At 48.0% G+C, this 20458-nt stretch overlaps 1 protein-coding gene across 3 annotated transcripts; it reads left to right on the top strand.

Annotated features, from left to right (window-relative positions):
* The first annotated feature begins 201 nt into the window (after positions 1-201).
* On the top strand, positions 202-13693 carry CHAF1B (chromatin assembly factor 1 subunit B). 3 transcript variants are annotated; one of them, XM_040056953.2, is made up of 14 exons: positions 202-248; positions 720-850; positions 1843-1975; positions 2100-2217; positions 2629-2732; positions 3563-3659; positions 5436-5520; positions 6452-6545; positions 7558-7627; positions 7723-7814; positions 8820-8982; positions 9228-9836; positions 10601-10692; positions 11075-13693. In XM_040056953.2, exons 2-14 carry the CDS (start codon positions 725-727, stop codon positions 11194-11196), a joined length of 1905 nt encoding a protein of 634 aa, XP_039912887.1. In that variant the 5' UTR covers positions 202-248; positions 720-724; the 3' UTR covers positions 11197-13693. The 3 variants fall into 3 exon arrangements, with proteins under 3 accessions (XP_039912887.1, XP_039912890.1, XP_039912886.1); XM_040056956.2 differs by lacking the exon at positions 202-248 and adding an exon at positions 342-459; XM_040056952.2 differs by lacking the exon at positions 202-248 and adding an exon at positions 481-555.
* The last annotated feature ends 6765 nt before the right edge of the window (positions 13694-20458 follow it).

The raw sequence follows: 20458 nt of genomic DNA, 5'->3' as shown, positions 1-20458 counted from the left end.
AAAACAAACAAACGAAAAACAACAACAACAAGACAAGACAAAACAAAACAAAACAATCCGCACAAACACTCTTTAGAGGAGGTGCGAGCTTTGCGCTTTTTTCCGTTTTAGGTTTATTTTGATGCTTTTGCGTGTTTCGCCCCGCCCCGGCCGCCCCTGAGGGCTCCTGAGGCGGCGCGCGGGGCGGGCGCGCGCATGCGCGGGGCGGGCGAAGGCGGGAGCGCGCGGGAGCCGCGGGCGGGCCGCAGGTGAGGGAACGGAGTCGGGGGAACAGGAGCGGTGGGTAACCGCGTCCTGGTTTGGGGTTTTGGGGCTCTGGAGAATGGGATTGGGGGTTCCCGCGGTCTGGAGAGCGAGATTGGGGATCCTCGGGGCTCCGGGAGCGGCAAGAGGCGCCTCTGCCTTTCCCTGCCCGCGCCGGGCCGCCAGTGCCCGCTCGTCGTTTGGATTCCGGATGGGGTTGTTTACCCTAAAAAAAGTTTTTCTCTCCAGTCTTAAACCTGTGCACAGGGCTTGATGCCGTCCTCATGCTGTCCCCGAACAAGAACTTTAGCCGTAATAATCACAACTTTTAGAAACAGCCTTCCTCAAAGCATCCTGTCAATGGCTGCAGTGCAGTTCCAGGCTCTGCCAGCGGTGCCTGGGAAATCCGCGCAAAGTTCGGCCGCCTGAGCCATAAGGAGCAAGAACTGATGTGAGGTTTGTTCTGCTTTCTCCAGGAAACATGAAGGTGATCACGTGTGAAATAGTGTGGCATAACAAGGAGCCGGTTTACAGCTTGGACTTCCAGCATGGAGCGGACGGGAGGATCAATCGCCTGGCCTCGGCAGGGGTGGACACGGCCGTGAGGGTGAGTTCAGCCCGGGCCCGGAGCGTGCGCGGGCCCTGGGGGTTTGTTAGCCAGAATATCGGGTTGGTTTCGTTATCCAAAATGTCGTGTCGGTTTTGTTATCCGAAATACCGGGTTGGTTTCCCAGTTATTGTCCAAATTTCTCATTATTATCCGAAATATGTGGTTGTTGGAAGGTACGTGCTACAGGGAGCGGGTGGTTTCAGGAAAGAGTGTAAGATTGTATAGCTGGCTCTAGAATTATAGGGTGGATTGGGTTCCAAAGGGACTTAAAGCCCATCCAGTGCCACCCCTGCCATGGCAGGGGCACCTCCCAATGTCCAACCTGGCCTTGGGCACTGCCAGGGATCCAGGGGCAGCCACAGCTGCTCTGGGAATTCCATCCCAGCCTCTCCCCACCCTCCCAGGGCAGAATTTCATCCTAGTATTCAATCTAAACCTGTCTCTTAGTTTGAAGCCACTCCCCCTTGTCATTACATACTCTTGTAAATAGTCTCTGTAGTAGTTTATTCCACTAGTCTCAGATAAAACTTTTTCCTTCCTCACTGGTGAATCAGCCTCTTCTTCCCTGATGGTGCATATGTTTCAGGGATTTTTTAATTCGTATTTTAGGACTAGAAAAATGTCGGTTTACTTTGACATAAAAGAAGCTCCCTGACAGGAGGGGACAGCTGGGGGGGTCAGGCTCTGCTGCTGTGTCCCAAGGGAAAGGAGGAGAGGGAACGGCCTCAAATGGCACCAGGGCAGGCTCAGGGTGGAGATTGGGACAGAAAATTTCCCTGGCAGAGTGCTCAGGCCTTGGGCTGAGCTGCCCAGGGAGGTTTGCAGTCGCTGTCTGTGGCAGTGCTCAGGAGCAGTCTGGACGTGGCCCTTGGGGACAGGGTTTGGGTGATGCTGGTGGCACTGGGGTGGCTCTGGGAGATCCTGGAGGTCCCTTCCCACGTGGATGATCCTATGACAGCCCTCCAAAGCTGTAACGCTCTCGTAACCAGATCTGGAAGGTGGAGAAAGGCCCGGATGGAAAAGCCATCGTGGAATTCCTGTCCAACCTGGCGCGCCACACCAAGGCCGTGAACGTCGTGCGCTTCTCCCCCAGCGGGGAGATCCTGGCCTCAGGAGGGGATGGTGAGAGCTTCTCCTCTGTCTCCTCACTTTGAAGTTAAACTAAACAAAACCCACCTGCGTTACGGTTTGTATGAACAAAAGGGAGTGGGGAAATTAAAGGAGCTTGCTCTGGTTGCTTCCACAGATGCTGTCATTTTGCTGTGGAAGCTGAATGACAGCAAAGAGTTGGAGCCGTTGGTTTTTCAGGATGAAGATGAAGCTCAGCTCAACAAGGAGAACTGGGCAGTCGTTAAAACTTTGAGGTGATTAATTATTTGATGAGTTTGGTTTTCTTTTCAGTGTTTCCTCAGTGGCTTTTATTGCGTGGTGCAGCTTTCGGTGTGTGCGGAACTCCAGTGCTGTCTGCAGTTTGCTTGCTCTGTTATTAATCCTTTTAACTCCCTGTTAATGGGACTCAGAAAAAGGAGGGAGAGGGACATTTTAAATAATCAGGTGGTGCCAGGACAAGGGGTGATTGCTCTAAGCTGAAGGAGCAGTTCCCAGCAGCTGCTGAGGTTGATGTGAGAAGAGTCGGAGAAGTGCTTGAAGCACCAGCAGGAGCCTTTATTTGCCTCTTGATATATGTATTTTTTTTAACCTAAAAATTGATAAAGCTCACATTTACGCGTAGCTTTTAATTTTCAAACGAATAACTGGTTTCCCCTGCCTTCTAGAGGCCACTTGGAAGATGTGTATGATATTTGTTGGACCTCAGATGGAAATTTCATGGCTTCTGCTTCTGTGGATAACACAGCAATCATGTGGGATGTCAGTAAAGGTAAGTGCTGCAGTTTTCCCTTGGAATTCCAGATCTGCTGGAAGTGCCTCATGGCATTTCCCTCCCTCCCTCAAAAAAATGGGAGACATCTTTTTTTGTCATTGTTTTTTTGTGTGTGTGTGATTTTCTGGGTTTGTGAGGCCCTTCTGTAAAGAGATACAAAATATTCTCAGGCCAACAAAATTTACACCTGAAGAATTTGTTCACCTTGGAGTGTTTAGGAAATAACTTCACACATTTTTTACCCCCCAAAACTTGCACAATCATCTCCTATATCCCTTGCTCCACTTTTTGGTGTTGTACAGCACGGCCTCAGCTCTGTTTGTGTCTTCCTTTTGAAAAGCTGTTTATTTTCTTTGAAACTTGTCAGCTTCTGGTATTTCTTTGCAAGAAAGCAACACTTAAATAACAGGAAAAATCCCACCTGTGGCCAGTATTCAACAAAGTATTTCTAGAACTCTCTGTAACTTCATCTCATCAAAGGATTTCTGAAATTCTCCATAGCTTTGTCCCATCAATGTTTTGGCTCTGAGACCTTCCCTTGTGGAACATCACTGGGGTCAGAGAGCTCCTGCCTTTGCTTATCTGAGTTCTAATATTAATCAAATATTAATTCTAGTTCATTATTAAGTTTGTAGTGAGCAAACCTTAAACTGGCACTCAGAAAGTAACTTCTGCTGATGTTCTTATCAGCCACCATCCCGTGAACGCTTTTATGTTTAAAGAATTATTTCCCTACATTTTTGAAGCATTTTCTTTGTCTTGTTTTACGCCTGAGATGTTTGGAAACACGTTTGAATTTATGACCTGAAAGCTGTTTGTGATTTCAGGACAGAAAGTTTCAATATTTAATGAGCACAAGAGTTATGTCCAAGGAGTAACCTGGGATCCTCTAGGCCAGTATATTGCAACCCTGAGCTGTGACAGGTGAGCTGTTGGTCTGAGAGTTTTTCCTGAATATTCCTTTCTCCAGGAGGATGAATTAAAAGGAAGTGTGCCGGATAAACATGAGGTTTTGTTGTGTAAGCAGGTTGATGTGAAAGTAAAGTGATATTTTAGTTAATTCTTTGGCTTGTGCTAAACGATTCCTGGAGTCTCTTTCAGCAGCAAATAAACTTTTGTAGGAGTCTTCCTTTAGGAAGTAAGTTTTCATGTTATTGATCATTATTGATACTCTTAAGAGAGTGCTGCTCTTAATGGTCGTGTTAATGAGCGGATAAATTCATCCTGGGACAGTGGGAAGGTGTCTCTGCTCAATTTAATGATGGAATGAAATGATCTTTAAGGGATCTTCAATGATCCCTTCCAGCCCAAAGCATTCCATGGTGATGTGACTGATGGGGATGTAGTTGATTGTTTTTAAGGTGAGTTCCCACTCTTGAGGAACCTACAGTGCAGGTAGGAGCAGCCTGGCAATTCCCTAATTCCCTTTTTCCTCCATGAACCCACGTGCTGGGACTTGCCAAACCTTGTGGAGTCCAAGCATTGCCAGGGGTTCATCGCTTCTTTAATCATTAAAACGTGATGCTGGTGCTGTCTTGTGAGGAGAATTTTAATTAATGGTTAATTGGTGGTCCAGATTTATATTTTGAGGTGCTGACTGAGAAGGGAGGTCCTGGGGCATTTTTGGGGTGAAAGGAAGCTGCTGATAGGGAAAGGCTGGGAGAGCTGGGACAGGAGGAGCTTTGGGCTGAGCTCGGGGTGGCCTTGCAGGGCCTGAAGGTGTTGGAGTCCAGGGCATTCTTTTGGCTGCCCTGGAGGGTCAGGGACCTGGGCAGGGGGGTCTGGGACCCCAGCCCAGAGCTCAGAGAGACACTGGCTTTGATCTCAGTCCATGGGAAAAACTTCCTTCACTGCGAGAGGGTTTACAGGCCACAAGAGTGTGAAAAATAGTAGTTTAGCTTATCACAGGGTGAAAAAACAGTAAATTTAGGTTTCTAGCATTGAAGTGAATGGGGGCAAGATGGAGAATTTGGGGCGTTGTCTCCTCCTTCTTTCTTCTTCTTCTCTCACTCCATTTCGGCAGTGACGTTGGCACAAAGTAGTTTAATGGGGATTGGGTCAGAATAGAGATGGCCTGTTCAGTATTAGGGATAGACATTGGTAAGAAATGGTAAATAAGAAATAAGTAGCAATTAGTATAAAAGATAAAGACAGCCCTGGGATGGGAGGAGTCGTGGGAAGTCCAGGCAGCTGCAAAGATCTAGTTGGACTGAGAAAATTATAAGATAAGAAACAATAAACGAAGTTTGCAACCTTGAAAAATCTAAACGTGAAGACTCCGTCTCTTTCATCAGTTTGGCACAGAACTCTGCAGGAGGGCAAAGGACTCTAAAACCACCTGAATCTCGGGGAAAAGCCCTGACACCTGGTGTCCCTGGGTGGGCTCTTTCCTTGCAGGGCCTGAAGGAACCCCAGGAAACCTGGAGAGAGACAATTCCCAAGGAACAGAGGGACGGGACACAGGGAATGGCTCCCAGTGCCAGAGGGCAGGGCTGGATGGGAGCTTGGGAATCAGGAATTGCTCCCTGGCAGGGTGTGGAAATCCTGGAATAGAATTCCCAGAGCAGCTGTGGCTTCCCCTGGGGCCTGGGACAGTGGAAGGTCTGGTTCCCTGCCCATGGAAGTGGCTGGTGCCTCATGCCCCCTTCCCACCCAAAGCATTCCATGATTCCCTGTGGCTGACTCTGCTCTCCCACGCAGGGTCCTGCGAGTTTACAGCACCCAGACCAAGCGAGTGGCCTTCAACGTCACCAAGATGCCATCGGGGTCAGGAGCTGAAGGAGAGGTACGTGGCTCTTCTGGGGCTGGAATCGCTGCTGGGGGCTGTTTTGTCTGAACTTTGTGTGCCATGAAACCAAAGGATGGAACATTTTCCATCCCGATAATTCCCGCAGAATCATCGAGGTCGGAAGAGACCTTCGCGCTCATCCGCTGCCACCGTCAGCACCCCGAAGCCACATCCCCAAAATTTCTTGCTGGTTGAGGCAGTAACACAATCCCTTGGTTGTAAAAGTTAAAAATAGTGCGGAAAAAAATAGTTCCTAACAGGGAAAAGCTTCAAACATACCTGGCAGGATTAATGGATGTGACATAGTAATAATATTTTAAAGTGAACAGCCTGGAGTTTTTGAGAAGGTAGTTAGATTTTGAAGAAAAAAGTGAGTTAGGGATAATTTAAGAAATTCTAACCCTAAGAGGGAAAACAGAGAGCTTTATTTTTTTTCCCTCCCAAACAGCTTTTAAGTGATAATAAAATAACACCTCCGAGCTGGCTATAACTTGATTCCTTCTATTCACTCCTTTTCTTTTTGGGGAAAACATTTGTGAGAATTTTATAGACACCGAAGAACAGGCCTGAGAGCAGGCGCTTTGCCCTGAGAGAAATTCTCTTTCAGCCTCTAATCCTGGGGTTAGAATGAAATGCCTCAGCAACGCTGGGTGTTAAATAATGCTGTTCTCCAGGTTATGACTATTTTTTGATGCCTGGTTTAAGCTGACAGCTCTGGGGCTGTTTTGCTTTGCAGCTCGAGTGGGATCAAGCACTATTTTTCTTAGCTGTGAAGAATTTATAGAGAGCTTGAAGGAGCCATGGCTTTTAAAGAGGTTTTATTGAAAAAGTTCCATCAGGCTGGGGTGTCCAAGGGGGTGTTTTGTCTCGCTGGGATCGCACTGGCACATTCCTGGCTTTTCCCACGATCCCGTTTTCCGCGTTGCAGGCGAGGAGCTTTCGGATGTTTCACGACGACAGCATGAAGTCGTTTTTCCGCAGGCTCAGCTTCACTCCTGATGGCTCCTATCTGCTCACTCCAGGTGTGGGGACATCTCCTGTGGCTTGGCTTGTGTCACTGAGGTTGGAAAAGATTCCCAAGGTCACGGAATCCAGGCTTGTGGGAAAAGATTCCCAAGGTCATGGAATCCAAGCTCTGCCCCGTGCCCACCTTGTCACCCTGAGTGCCACCTCCAGGTGACACCTCCAAAGCTCCCTGGGCAGCCCCTGCCAAGGCCTGAGCCCCCTTTCCATGGGGAAATTCCTGCTGCTGTCCGAGCTGAGCCTCCCCTGGCCCAGGCTGAGGCCGTTCCCTCTGCTCCTGTCCCTGTTCCCTGGGAGCACAGCCCGACCCCCCCCGGCTGTCCCCTCCTGTCAGGGGCTTGTGCAGAGCCACAAGGTTCCCCCTGAGCCTCCTCTTCTCCAGGCTCAGCCCTTTTCCAGCTCCCTTGATCTATTGTATCCTAATTTTAACGTTCTTTAATATTTCCTACACCTCAGGGATGCTGATTTATCCTGATTAAGCCCTTTCCTCATTCTCCCTATTGGAAAAAATTAAAAACTCCACAATACTCTCCATTAACGATCCACAACATCAACTTTCTCCTGTGATAAAAGTGATATTTATGGCATTTTGTTGAATCAATTGCAACACCTGAAGTCTTAAGATAGAAACGAAGGGTAATGAGTGGGGGTTTTTTGACTGGTCTCTGCTTGGGTCCTTCCCTCAGAATATTCTGCACCTGGAGTCAGAACAGCCCTGCCAGGAGGGATCAGTGTGTGGCTGATCCAAACCCTGCTTTTATTGATGTCTGGCAACATCAAAAAGCACCTTTGAAGAGGGAAGGGCGTAAGGGAAACAAAACCAGCACTGAATAAATATTTGGGATGCTTTTTTAAGTTGTATTCAGCTTTTGCCCGGCTGACAAGCCTAATTCCTGGGAATGAGAACGTTTATGGAAAAGCCTAATTCCCAGGAATTGGAAAGTTGATGGACACAAGGTGCTCAGGAGCTCTCTGAGGTGACGAGTAACTTTGGAACTTCTGTTTTTGCAGCTGGCTGCGTGGAATCGGGAGAGAACGTTACAAACACCACCTATGTTTTCTCCAGAAACAATCTCAAAAGGTAAGGGTTTGGCGAGGTAAAAACCTGCTTTTGTTTAAAAGTAAACAATTCAAAGGGTACAAATCAGTTTTCTGAGCTCCTGGTTCTCTCCGAAGGCCCGTGGGTCACCTGCCCTGTCCTGGCAAGGGAACTCTGGCTGTTCGCTGCTGTCCTGTGTACTTTGAGCTGAGAGGAGCCTCTGCTAAAGGTATGGGAAGCTTCAGGGAGTGGGAACTCCCAGCAAATCTGGGAAAAGATGTGGCTGGACACTGTTTTATACCCCAGGCTGTCAGCATTCCTCTCAGACAATGCTGTACCACATCCGAGAAGCCGTTTCCTGATTCTGAGTTCACCTCAAGTCCCTCGTGAGTGGCTTTTGGTCGAGTGGATAAATGTTGTTCCTCAGCCTCTCAGACTGCAGAAACACTGTGAAATATTTCCCTTGAAGTGTTAACCATTTTGTGTTCAAAATAAATAACCTGGTTTAGCACCAGAGGGGCGAAGCAGTGAAATAATTCCTGTTAGTGTCAGCCTCCCACATCACAGGGAGTTGGAATAGTTTGCTACAACCACGGGTGTTTATTCAAGGAAGCAGTGCTGGTGTTACTGGGCAGAACAAGAATTCTGAGCTGGGCACAGGATTGTGTGAAATTGCACGAGAATTTATCTTTTATTCATTTAATCCAGCTTTCTTGTGGGTCCAGGAGCGTTTGTATTTTAACAAGACTGACATTGTTCTGGTGAAAAGGCAGAGCCTGGCTCCTTTCTTTAAAGGCTGCATTTGTAATATTCCTTACAGGATTTACCTGTTCTATTTCCACCATAATTCTAGATCCATGGTGTTGCAAAGGAAGGAGGTGAGGGTCTGCAGTTGGTCTCTGTAGCTCCTCTAAAGGGAGACTTTAACATTAAAGTTCATATAAATACACTGAAAAATTCCAGCTGGAAAATAGAGGGGAAAAATTACATTAAAAAACAGTAACAATCCAGAGGGAGAAAGAAATCCATAAATTCATTTTTTTTACTCTTTATTTTCAAGAAAATACAGAGTAAATATCAGACAACAGAAACGTTAAATTTTACGTTCTATGCAAGAGCTGTCTGCTCAGTGTTTACACTGATAGATGACTTAATTTTATTTAAATTAATGGCTAAATGCAGTCGCTATCTTGCAGTGGATGCAAGAGAATTCTCCCTGTTCGTTTCTTTGCAGATGAAATCAGTCCCAAATCCCCCCCTGGCCTGTTTAACCTCCCCTATCGACTGGTGTTTGCTGTTGCTTCAGAAGATTCCGTGCTTTTTTATGACACTGAGCAGTCCTTCCCCTTTGGTTATGTCTCCAACATCCATTACCACACCCTGAGTGACATTTCGTGGTAAGGAATTGCATTCCTAAGGTTCCTTGTGGTGGGGGAAATCTCCTTTTTCCATGTCTGCGCAGCGCTTTGAGCCTTGCCTTGGGTTATTTTATTTCTGGCACAAATGTGGTCACTCATTGTCTGAGCAGCAGCCCATCCCTTTGTGCTCTGTTAATTAAAGAATTACGGCTCTTAATCAGTTAGGGGAGGGTTGAAGTAAAATCTTGGCCTTTAATGGGAAAAAACCCATAAATCCCAAACAGGTCCAGTGATGGATCCTTCCTGGCCATTTCTTCCACGGACGGGTACTGCTCCTTCGTCACCTTCGAGGAGGATGAGCTGGGAGTGCCCCTGAAGGAAAAGCCCCAGATCCCTGTCAGGACTCCTGGTGCAGCAGCAGACAAGAAAGCCAAGAAGAGCCAGTCCCACAAAGCGATTTCCCCAAGCTCCAGGCTGGCAGAGGGGACCCCTCCCAGCAAGGATCCCCCAGTGCAACCCCGAACCCCCGGCACCGCTGGGAAGGAGCTGCCTTCCACCCCTGCTGCCGTCAGAACCGCTCCAGGCTCATCCCCTTCCACCCCTGCTGCCGTCAGAACCGCTCCAGGCTCATCCCCTTCCACCCCTGCTGCCGTCAGAACCGCTCCAGGCTCATCCCCTTCCACCCCTGCTGCCGTCAGAACCGCTCCAGGCTCATCCCCTTCCACTCCTGCTGCCGTCAAAACTGCTCCAGGCTCATCCCCTTCCACCCCTGCTGCAGTCAGAACCGCTCCAGGCTCATCCCCAGAGGAGAGGAGAAGCAGCCAGAGCAGCAGAGCCCCCCAGCCCAGGAGGGTCACCCTCACCACGCTGCAGTCGTGTTTCAAAACACCCAGGTGAGATTTCTGCTGCCCCTTCCAGCTGTAAATACAGGGGCCGAGACAAAGCTGCGCTTGTGCTGCGTTTAAAGGCTGAGCTTTGCACGCGAATTCCCGGCCCTGGCTCCGAGTGGAAGCTCCCTTGATGTGGAGTTTTCTGTTGTGCTGCAAGTGAGGGGTCAAAATGTCTCCTAAATGTGGAGCTTTTAGGTTTCTGCCTGAAATGTGAGGCAGCAAATTCACCTGACCCCTCACAACAACTGGTCTTGGCCAGGAGTTGGATTTTGATCCTCGTGGGTTCTTTCCAGTTCCGAATATTCTGGGATTCTGTCTTCAGCTCCAGTTTTCTGTACAGAAATGGCACCTGAAGCCTTCAGCTGCCAAGAACCGTTAAAAAACCCTTCTGCCGAAGATTATTTTAAGAAGAGTGCAAGTCTAGACAGGCCCTCAGTGTGGGACTTAAAACCTTGATTAGGTGACTTCCTAAAAGTTGTTATTTTTTAAAAAAATTGCCAGTGATCCAGGTATTGATTGCACTGGGGCTCTGAGCACCCTGCTGCAGTGGAAGGTGGCTCTGCCCGTGGCAGGAGGTTGGAATTGGATAATGCTCCATTCAGCTGGTAAAAACAAGGGAAAATGAGCAGTAATATATATCTGAACTACCTTTGCAGCTATTTCATTCATTGCAGTTCATTCATTCATTCTGTGTGAATTAAATCTTTGCCTGAAATAGTCATGGAAATGGTCTATAAAGCAATTTAACTGTTTCTGCTCTTTTAAAGGAGAATAAACTTGATTTCCTTGAAGCCAGATACCCTATCCTCTGCATTTCCAGACCCAGCTCCCATCCCTCCTTCCTCAGAGCAGGAACATGGTGAGTTTTTGTGGCTCTTAATACCAGCCAAGTCTCTTCCCAGTCAGATATTTTTTCATTAGAGGTTTATGCTGTAAGAAAATCCTCACTCTGATTGCGAATCCTAAAGTTCCTTCATTGTTTTGATGTGTCTGAAGGGTGCCTTGGGCAGTATGAAATGTGTTCTCCCTGCCCTGGGGCAGCTGCTTATGAGTGTCCCTTCAGTTTTGTAGCAGTGAAACCAAGGGTAAATTCATGGGTGTGATGTTCTCCAGCTTTCAAAGACTTTTGTGCTTCCAGCTTAATGTTGTTGCAGGTGCTGGACTCTTCTCAGACCAGGGCTGGGGTTTTTTTTAATCTGAATTTATTAGTTTGAAATTATTTTCCTGTCTGCTTCTTCCAGAGAGGCCGTTGTCATCTGATGAGAGCCTCCAAGCTCCCCCAGCACCAAAACGTGCCAGGACTGAGGAATTGTCCCTTCCTGCACCTGCTGGAGACCAAACCAGCTGTGAGTCCAACAAGTAAAGGCTGAGCCAGACCCCTCACAGCCTGGAGTCAAGGCAGCCACATCTGAGTGCGTTTCTTCTTGAAAAATTCAACTTCCAATTCCCAGTTCAAGTTCCCGGTGCATATTTGATGTAGAACTGTGAAGAAACTGCCAGTAGAAGACCCAGGCTTCAGGAATGTGGTTCTACAGCAGGAAAAATAGTTGGGAAGTGACTTCAAGGATAAGGAAATCAGGGAAATCTGGGGATTAAAAATCCATCCAGTAAGATCTGAGTCTCCCTGAGTCCCTAAATCCATGTTTAGAAAGCATATTATGTCTTCCAGTAGCTCTCTGGCAAAAAGAATCGATTGCATTCGTAAGATTTGATGTGGTTCAAGACCTAAAAAAGGAGGAAATTGTGTCATTCCAGCGTTCTGCTGTATTTCTTGTACAAAACAATTCTCCCCAGTAGCTGTGGGCTGGAGCTGATTCTCTCTGAATGCAGCAGCAAAGCTCAGGACTGGATGTGGAAGCAGAAGTGGGAAGAGTTAACTGCAAGAAACGAGAAAGCAAAAGGAGGAGATCCTCTGAAGAGCTGCTGTAAGAATGAAACAGCAGAAAGTTCTCACTTGTTAAATTTCTGGACTTAGAAATGCAGGTGTGAGATTTTCCTGAGGCAGCAGGATTTGAGTGTGTACATTGAAATTTCCCCTTTCCTTTTCCCCCAGCTTAGCTCCCTTGGCAAATAAAACACAACCCAGTGGATGGGAAGCTTCTACACCCAAAATTTCTTTTTTTAGCATTTAATACTTCATAAAAGCAGAAATACAAATGTTCCAGAAGTGGCTCACAAAAGTCTCACAGGGAGGAAATATTAACAGACACCTCTGTCAGTCCTTCATGCAAATAAACTCTTGCCTCCAATTAAATTTCAACAATTAATAAGCAAAAAGTTGTAGGAAACTTGATGAGATCTTTGTTTTCTCACTGTGATGAGGATGGATCTTCATTAGACTTAATTAAAGTTTTCTTCTAGTGAAGAATTACAAAGAGTTAATTCTTACAATTATCTCTTCGCTTGCTCACAGATCTTTTGAAATATGATCTTTGTGTCCTAATTCAGCATTTTTTTTTTAATTAGCTATCCATTCTCTCCAAAATAATTGCATTTTATAGTTGACTGAGGAAAATTAGTCCATGCCTTGAGAGCGTTTCTCAGTTGGGAGACGCAGAATGATCATCCTGAAATGCCACAGGCAGCTCCAGCTTCTCCATGGATCATCTCCAGTGCAAACCCTCCCTCAAAAAACCACCTTGCCATGGTTAAAATCCCTTTCTCCTCAAAAAAACCCACGTGGACATCCCGCCCTAAAGTCCAAATATTTCTGTGAGCCACTGAACTGGGCAGGCTTTGTTCCACAGAGATTTTGAGGTAACTGCACCAGGGGTTTCAAACAGAATTTGCAAATTTTCGGATGGGTTTCAACCAGAAATTGCAAATTTTTACACGGGTTTCAAGTGGATTTTGCAATTTTTTTCAGATGGGTTTCAAATAGAAATTGCAATATTTTTAGGTGGGTTTCAAACAGAAATTGCAATTTTTCTAGATGAGTTTCAAGTGGATTTTTCAGGTGGGTTTCAAACAGATTTTGCAACTTTTTAGCTGGGTGAGGATTCATGATTTTCTTGTTCCTGAAAAGACTTTTTGCTGTATAATAATGTATAAGAATTTTGAGACAGCCAGACCTTGTGCTCCTGTGCTGTTGAAGGTTTAATTTTTAGCTACCCAGCCATCAATGTTAATTTATCTTGTCATATTTTGACCAGAAATTTGCTTGATCCCTGCCCACGGATTCCAAACAGACTCTGTATTTTGCCTGCACATTCCCTGTGTTTATATGAACGTTGTTATCAAATAAATAACACAAAGACCATCAAATTAATCAACAAAAACCCCAGACTTCTCGGGGAACTCTGGGTGTTTTTTGCTCTGACAGCTGCAGGATCCTGAAGAAGAGGCAGATGAATTATGCGCTAACAAAAATGTCAGGAATTAAATGACGTCAGGGATGTGATTCCACCACTTCCCTGAGCACCTTTCCTTTTCCAGGAAGAAATTTTTCCTGATACCCAATCTAAACTGGCCACAGCCCTCGAGTGCCCAGCGCAGGGACAATTTTTGGCAGTCCCAAATCTCTCAGCGCTCCCTGTGAGAAATGGAAATCGTGGATGTCGGCCAGGTTTGGGATGTTCCTGCCCTGTGGCAGCTCCTGATTTCCTCTGGCCTCATGGAAGGTGGGAGATTGTTGAAAAGGAGGAGGGGTGTCCATGGAAATGGAGGCGGCTGGGAGAGGAAAAGGGACAGGAATGGATTAATTGGAGCTGAGATGTGGAGAGAGGCTGGAGAAAGAGACAAAATGGTGTTTGAGGAAAATACGTGGATGGGAGGGAAGCTGGGAGAGAGTTTGGGAATTCCTGTGCAGGACCCTCAGCCCAATCAGGATCCCTCTTGTCCAAGAACACTTCGTTGTCCAGGCTGGGGTTTAGTTGAGAGGTTTTCGTGGGGATTTTTCCCGCTGGGATGGAGTGGGGTTTTATTTTTTGCCACGAAACTGATTTCTTACTCTCCTGCCAGCAGGTGACAGCATTCCCTAAAGCAAAGCAAACCGAGCAGAAACTCCCCTCTACTCCAGACCTCCATCCTTCTGGACAATTTTCATCCTCTTTGCTTTGTTTTCTTCTACAAATTGATAATTCCAGGCTTCTTTACACGTGGTGAAGAAGCAAATAGGGTTTTACAGGGAAGAGTTCTTCCAGGAGGGAAAACAGCAGGATGACTTCAGCCATGAAGTGAACAGAGCATGGCCTCTCCTACTCAGGGAATCCAGAGGATTTTTCCAGGAGGAATTGGCACTACAGAGTGTCCATGCAACAGACCTTGGATTGGCCATGGGCTGAGGTGACACGCATTCCCAGGACTGCATAACCAGCAGGAATGTTTTGGTTTGGAAAGACAGGTGTCTGCTGAGGAAGGCAGGAGCCTCCCTTGGAATGGAGAATGCAAACCCCCTCCCTCTGAATTATTGTAATTTTGAAATTAAGGGGCTCTCAGGCAAAGATATGGGAAGAGGAATAACAGTTATTTACTAGGAAAATTAAAATAACAATGCAGTAGTAGAAACAACCAACCAAACCAAAAGCGAGCCCTGCCCGGGTGAGAGCGCAGCCGACACGCTGCTGCTCAGGGCGCTGCTCCCAGCCCAGCCCAGCCTCCTGCAGTGACAGATGTGGTTCTGGCAGCAGGGATCCTGCAGCAGGGTGCAGTTTCCCTCTGCAGCTCCCGTGGTGCTGGGATGGCTCCGGGGCTCCTCTGGCAATCCCGTGCACACGGGCTGTGCTGCTGTTCCCGGGCCAGGTGTGATCCAGCCGGGAATGCCGGGGCTCCTCCTCTGGCAATCCCGTGCACACGGGCTGTGCTGCTGTTCCCGGGCCAGGTGTGATCCAGCCGGGAATGCCGGGCTCCTCCTCTGGCAATCCCGTGCACACGGGCTGTGCTGCTGTTCCCAGGGCCAGGTGTGATCCAGCCGGGAATGCCGGGCTCCTCCTCTGGCAATCCCGTGCACACGGGCTGTGCTGCTGTTCCCGGGCCAGGTGTGATCCAGCCGGGAATGCCGGGCTCCTCCTCTGGCTGCAGCACCTCCCGATGGAGGATGGAATTGTCTCAGCCCTGCAGTGAGCCTGGATGGGCCAGGAACAGCAGAGATCCCTGCAGGGAGGAGGGGTCCTGGAAGGGACAAAGAGCGGTGACACAGCTGGATTCACAGCTGGAAATAGAACACAGACTGCTGGATACAGCTTGCATTGAAGCTCGAGACAGGGAACAACCCACAGAGGTCCTGGCAGCCTTTATGGAGAGACTTGTATGTGTCGGGGGCTCCTTTTCAGGAGTTTAAATTCCCCGGCATTCAGGTGGTTTTGGAGTTCTGGCCCTCTGCAAAGCTCTGTGCCAAACGCAGGAAAAGACGGAGTCTTCAAGGTTACATGCTTCGTTTATTAGTTCTTATCTTACAATTTTCTCAGTGTCCAAAAGATGTTTGCCGCGGCTCGGACATCTGGTGACTCCTCCTGTCTCTGGGCTCTCTTTATCTTTTATACTAATTGCTACGTATTCTTTATTTACTATTTCTTACCAATGTCTATCGCTATTACTAAAAAGGTCATCTTTACTCTGACCCAATCCTCACTAACTACTTTGTGCCACCGTCACTGCTGAAAAGGAGTGAGGGAAGGAGAAGGAAGGAGACAACGCCCCAAATTCTCCATCTTGCCCCATTCACTTCAATGCCAAAAATCCCAAACTCACTGTTTTTTCACCCTGTGATGTACTAAACCACTATTTTTCACACTCTTGTGGCCTGCAATGCTTCCTGCAGTGCAAGAAGCCTCTCCCATGGACTGAGATCAAAGCCAGTGTCTCTCTGGGCTCTGGGCTGGGGTCCCAGACCCTCCTGCCCAGGTCCCTGACCCTCCAGGGCAACCAAAGGAATGCCCTGGACTCCAACAGGTATGGATTTGGGATTTTGGAGAGAAATCCACCAAGGGAAGAGTGTCTGGAGGAAGTAACAGGACAATGGGGAGTGTCTGAAATGACAAAGAGTGGGGTTAGGTTGGATAAAAGAAGGAAATTCCTCCCTGGCAGGGTGTTGAGGCCCTGGCACAGGGTGCCCAGAGCAGCTGTGGCTGCCCCTGGATCCCTGGCAGTGCCCAGGTTGGACACTGGGGCTTGGAGCAGCCTGGGACAGTGGGAGGTGTCCCTGCCATGGCAGGGGTGGAATTTGATGATTTTTAAGGTCCCTCCCAACCCAGACCCCTCTGTTCCTTCCCAGGTATTTTCCCCTCATTGTTCCAGACGTTCCTGCTCAGATCTCTCAGCCCTCGCTCAATCATCTCCAAAGTGAAATCCCAACATTTGGTCCCAATTATCCCTCTCCCTGAGCAGCCCCAACCCCACACAGCAGCTCTGTTCTTCCTCAGGTGTGGGATTTTGGGATGCTGCCATTCCCCTTCCAAGGGGATCTGACAGAGCTGCAGAGAGGCTGCTGCTCCTTCCCAATCCCTGTGGGAGAAACTTTTCCATTCTCCTCATCTTGCTGCTCCAACACCAGCAGAAAAGTTGAAATGGGCAAACTGGGAGCGGTTTTTCCTCCTGTGGCTGCCGAACTTCCAGCTCAGGGACGTTGATATTGCTGAGGATCCCGCTGTTTATTCCCTCAGCTGAAAAATCCCAGGAAAAGCCACGGCCCCGAGGCCTCCAGGCCTGCAACCCGAGAGGATTTTCCCCTCAGAGCATGAATAATTAAAAAGGTTCACAGATTTCTTTCTGTCTGGAAACTGGGCATAAATTGGGGCTCTTCCAAATGCCTGGGAAAACCTGATCCTGGTGCTCCTGAAAGGACAGGAACATGTTTGTGTCTTTTAAGTTGTTGCCATCTTTTCTGTGAGGGTTGAACTCCTCACTCAGATCTTCCTGTTTGTGCTCCAATTATTTGTGTTTTCCACTTAAAATGTTTTCCTTGCCGAGAGTCTAATCAGGAAGGCTTCATTTTGAAGGGAATTATTTCTCTGTGCATTTTTCCTCCTCGGGATTTGAGTTTTAAGCAGAATACTGCTGAATTTTGATGCTAAATAATGCCAGGTTTTGTCTCAGCATAAACTTCTCCCCTGCAGCCACCAAAAGTAAACACATAAGCTGGGCAGGAATTTTTGTTTTGATTTCTGCCAAGCTGAAATAAGGAATTTTGAAGTGTTGTTTGCTGGGGGAAATGGAAACGGGCCAGGTTGGAATGGGAATTGGCTGTGGGATCTCAGCCCGTTCAATTGATCTCGTTCAAATTGGAGCTCACTGAGTGCTCCTCCTGCAAGCCAGGGGCTGCAGGAGCCTCTGGATATTTTTATTTTCCCTTTTCCAGTGGGGTTGGAGCAGCTGGATGCGCTTACAGATAAATAGCAGGGCAGGGAAGAAGGTGTGGATTTACTCTGCAAGGAGAGGGGAGAGGAGGTGTCGGCCATGTGCTCCAATATTCGAAATTTGAAATCCCTGAAAAAGATCTCCATCTCTGCTGTGGGATGGATCATTACAAGAAGGGAAAATTGACAGCCAGGAGCAGCCAAACCAGAGTTCCTCGCTTGGATCAGCAGGAGTAGCACAAAACACTTTCCTGACGCAATATTTGACTGGAGAAAATAGGCAATTCTGAGAAGACAGTGCGGGAAAAAAGATGGGTTATTGTTCATGGCACCCAGGCAGAGTTTTCCACCAAAAAAACTGGAGAACTTTGCCAGGACCTGGGATGTGCTGGTTCCTGGAGCAGGTGGGGTGGAAAATTCACCATTATTTCTGTTCGCTCTCAGCTTCCCAGAAGGAGGGAAGAAATTTTCCAGATAAATCACAGAATCATGGAATGGTTTGGGTTGGGAGGGACCTTAAATCCCAGCCGGTGCCACCCCTGCCATGGCAGGGACACCTCCCACTGTCCCAGGCTGCTCCCAGCCCCAGTGTCCAACCTGGCCTTGGGCACTGCCAGGATCCAGGGGCAGCTGCTCTGTTAGGACTTTGAGAGTTCCTTTCCTTGGATTTTTCTCCTCAGAAGAACTTGGTGTGATACTGCAGAGAAGCATAATAAAATACAATAAAAACACAATAAAACCGCTGAAAATCACATATTATTCTAGCAGTCAGGATGAAGTAATTCAAGAGCCGGAACGTTAAAATTTCACTTTCGAGCCGAGTGAAATGTGAAGGGGATTGAAACTGATTCCTTGTCCTTTTTTCTCCTTTCTCGTCCCTGCAGGAAGAGGGGATTTTCACTTCTAGAATTTCTGCTTGGATAACTCAAGATGAATTTCGGAGTGAGGTTTTCGGTACGATCTATAAATCCCTGAGGACGAGGAGCGCGGCCAGAGGTGTGGTGTTGCCTTATCCCATTGCACACACGTTCTTGCTGTAAAAATAATTACTCCAATTATATCCTGTGACAGTAACGACTTTTAACGTTGTCTCTGGGCTTTCACAGCAGGATCCAGGTGGAATCTGCTTTCTGATTAATAAATTCAGGCTCACGCCTGAGCCTTTGCTGGGAGCAGCCACATGATGGCAACATTGCTAATCTTTAACTTTGTTCACTGAAGCAGCTCCTGGAGCTGGGCTTTGGCTCAGGACGAGGAGTCCTGAAGTTCTCTGGGGTTTAGAGGAAAACTTTCTTTCTCGGTTTGACTTGGAGAGGGACATTTCACAAGGGATGGAGTGACAGGAAAAGGGGCGATGGCCTGAGGCTGAGGGAGGGCAGGGACAGATGGGATTTGGGGAGGAAATCCTTTATTTGAGGATGGTGAAGCACAGGCTGCCCAGGGAGATTGTGGACTTCCCATCCCTGGAAGGCCAGACATTGGGGCTTGGAGCAGCCTGGGACAGTGGGAGGTGTCCCTGCCATGGCACTGGATGAGCTTTAATGTCCCTTCCAACCCAAACCACTCCATAATTCCATGAAATCAAAGCACTTTATGAGACACTCCGTGGCTCTCAACTCAACACAGGCAGGTTTTTAAGAGGCAGGAAGAGAAAATGCCACTTTCCTCTTTCCCCCACCCCCTCTTTTTTTTTTTTTTTTTCATTTTTCCCCCCTTTTTTTCTTTTTTCCCTCTCTTTTATGAGCTGCAGTTGAACCTGTAAAAAAGGCTTTTTCCCCCTGCGACAACCAAGCAGTTCCTGAACTGGTGCAGCTCTGAAACAGGAGAACAGGATCTGGCACTGCTGAAGGAGCTCAACCAAGTTCAAGCAAGATCTTCATTAATGCCCTTAGATCCTGGACATGATAAATATGGGCGAGGTTTGGTGGAGACTGGAAGAAAAATGCGTCCTTTCAGCCAAAGTAACTCTTATCCCGACAAACATTTTGCTGGATTGTTGTTCGAATGAATATTTAATATAAAACATGCAACCTGCTCTAATAAGAGCACATTCATAATTTTGAGCAGGCGAGCCCTGTCCAAAATTCCCTTGGCTTTGCTCTGGGTAAGGAATAACTTAAGAAGGAAATGTTGGACTGCAGCTACTCTTGGCTGAAGGACACAGTACAGCAGGAACAGCTGTGGAAGCAGATTTACTGCAAGAAGTGAGGCTGCTAAAATCCTGACAGTACTTTGGGTTTTTTTGTTGTTTTTTTTTAATGAAAAAGTCCAATATAGAGTTTATGACTTTTCATACAGTTATTTATTTTAAGAATAAGAGAGCTGCCAAACACAGCAGGTAGTTAATACCCAATTCAGACTGTGTTTAAATAGGGAAGGAGCTATTGGCTTCATCCTTTGGGATTCTGTGATTAACCCACAGGGAGCTGGAGGTGGCTTTTTCCAGAGGCTTTCAGGTGAAACATGAGTGGGATCTGGATCCCTTGGAGTGGAGTGAAGCTGGAATCAGATGGAGCAGATAATTCAGCTCATCCTGAATTGATTTCTCTACTGAAATGAGCTTTTCCTTTGGACTGGGGAGATGGAGCTGCTGGAGATGACCTGGAGCTGGGATGGAGATTCAGTCTCTGCCTCTGTTCCAGCTGTGGATCTTTCCTGGTGAGGGTAGTGAGGGTTCTGGAGAGTCAATCCTGGGAGGAGCAGCTGAGGGAGCTGGGAAAGGGCTGAGCCTGGAGAAAAGGAGGCTCAGGGGGAACCTTGTGGCTCTGCACAAGCCCCTGACAGGAGGGGACAGCCGGAGGGGTCGGGCTGTGCTCCCAGGGAACAGGGACAGGAGCAGAGGGAACGGCCTCAGCCTGGGCCAGGGGAGGCTCAGCTCGGACAGCAGCAGGAATTTCCCCATGGAAAGGGGGCTCAGGCCTTGGCAGGGGCTGCCCAGGGAGCTCTGCAGTGCCCATCCCTGCAGGTGGCACCTGGAGGTGGCACTCAGTGCTCTGGGCTGGGGACAAGGTGGGCACGGGGCACAGCTGGGACTGCCTGGGCTGGGAGGGGTTTGCCAGCCTCAGGGATTCTGGGATTCTGTGACTCCTGTACTCAGGAAGGAGCTCAGGCTGCTGTGCCCCAGCTGAGCTGCCCGTGAGCCCTTGGTGTGAACCCTGGGGGTGATTCTCCCCGAGTGTCCCATGCCAGGCAGAACTTTGGGATCAGCTCCAGAGGCTCCGTGTTTGGCTGTTCCCAGACAGCTCTGGCATCTCAGGCTGGTTGCGGGGTGAGGGGGTTCAGCCACATCCCAACCCACCAGGGACTGGGGCTCACTGGTTGGTGCTGAACAGT

This window comes from Hirundo rustica, chromosome 2 (assembly GCF_015227805.2).
Source record: "Hirundo rustica isolate bHirRus1 chromosome 2, bHirRus1.pri.v3, whole genome shotgun sequence".
Lineage (NCBI taxonomy): Eukaryota > Metazoa > Chordata > Aves > Passeriformes > Hirundinidae > Hirundo > Hirundo rustica.
Note: the sequence above shows the minus strand (reverse complement) of the source record. Positions and strands in the feature narration are given on the sequence as shown.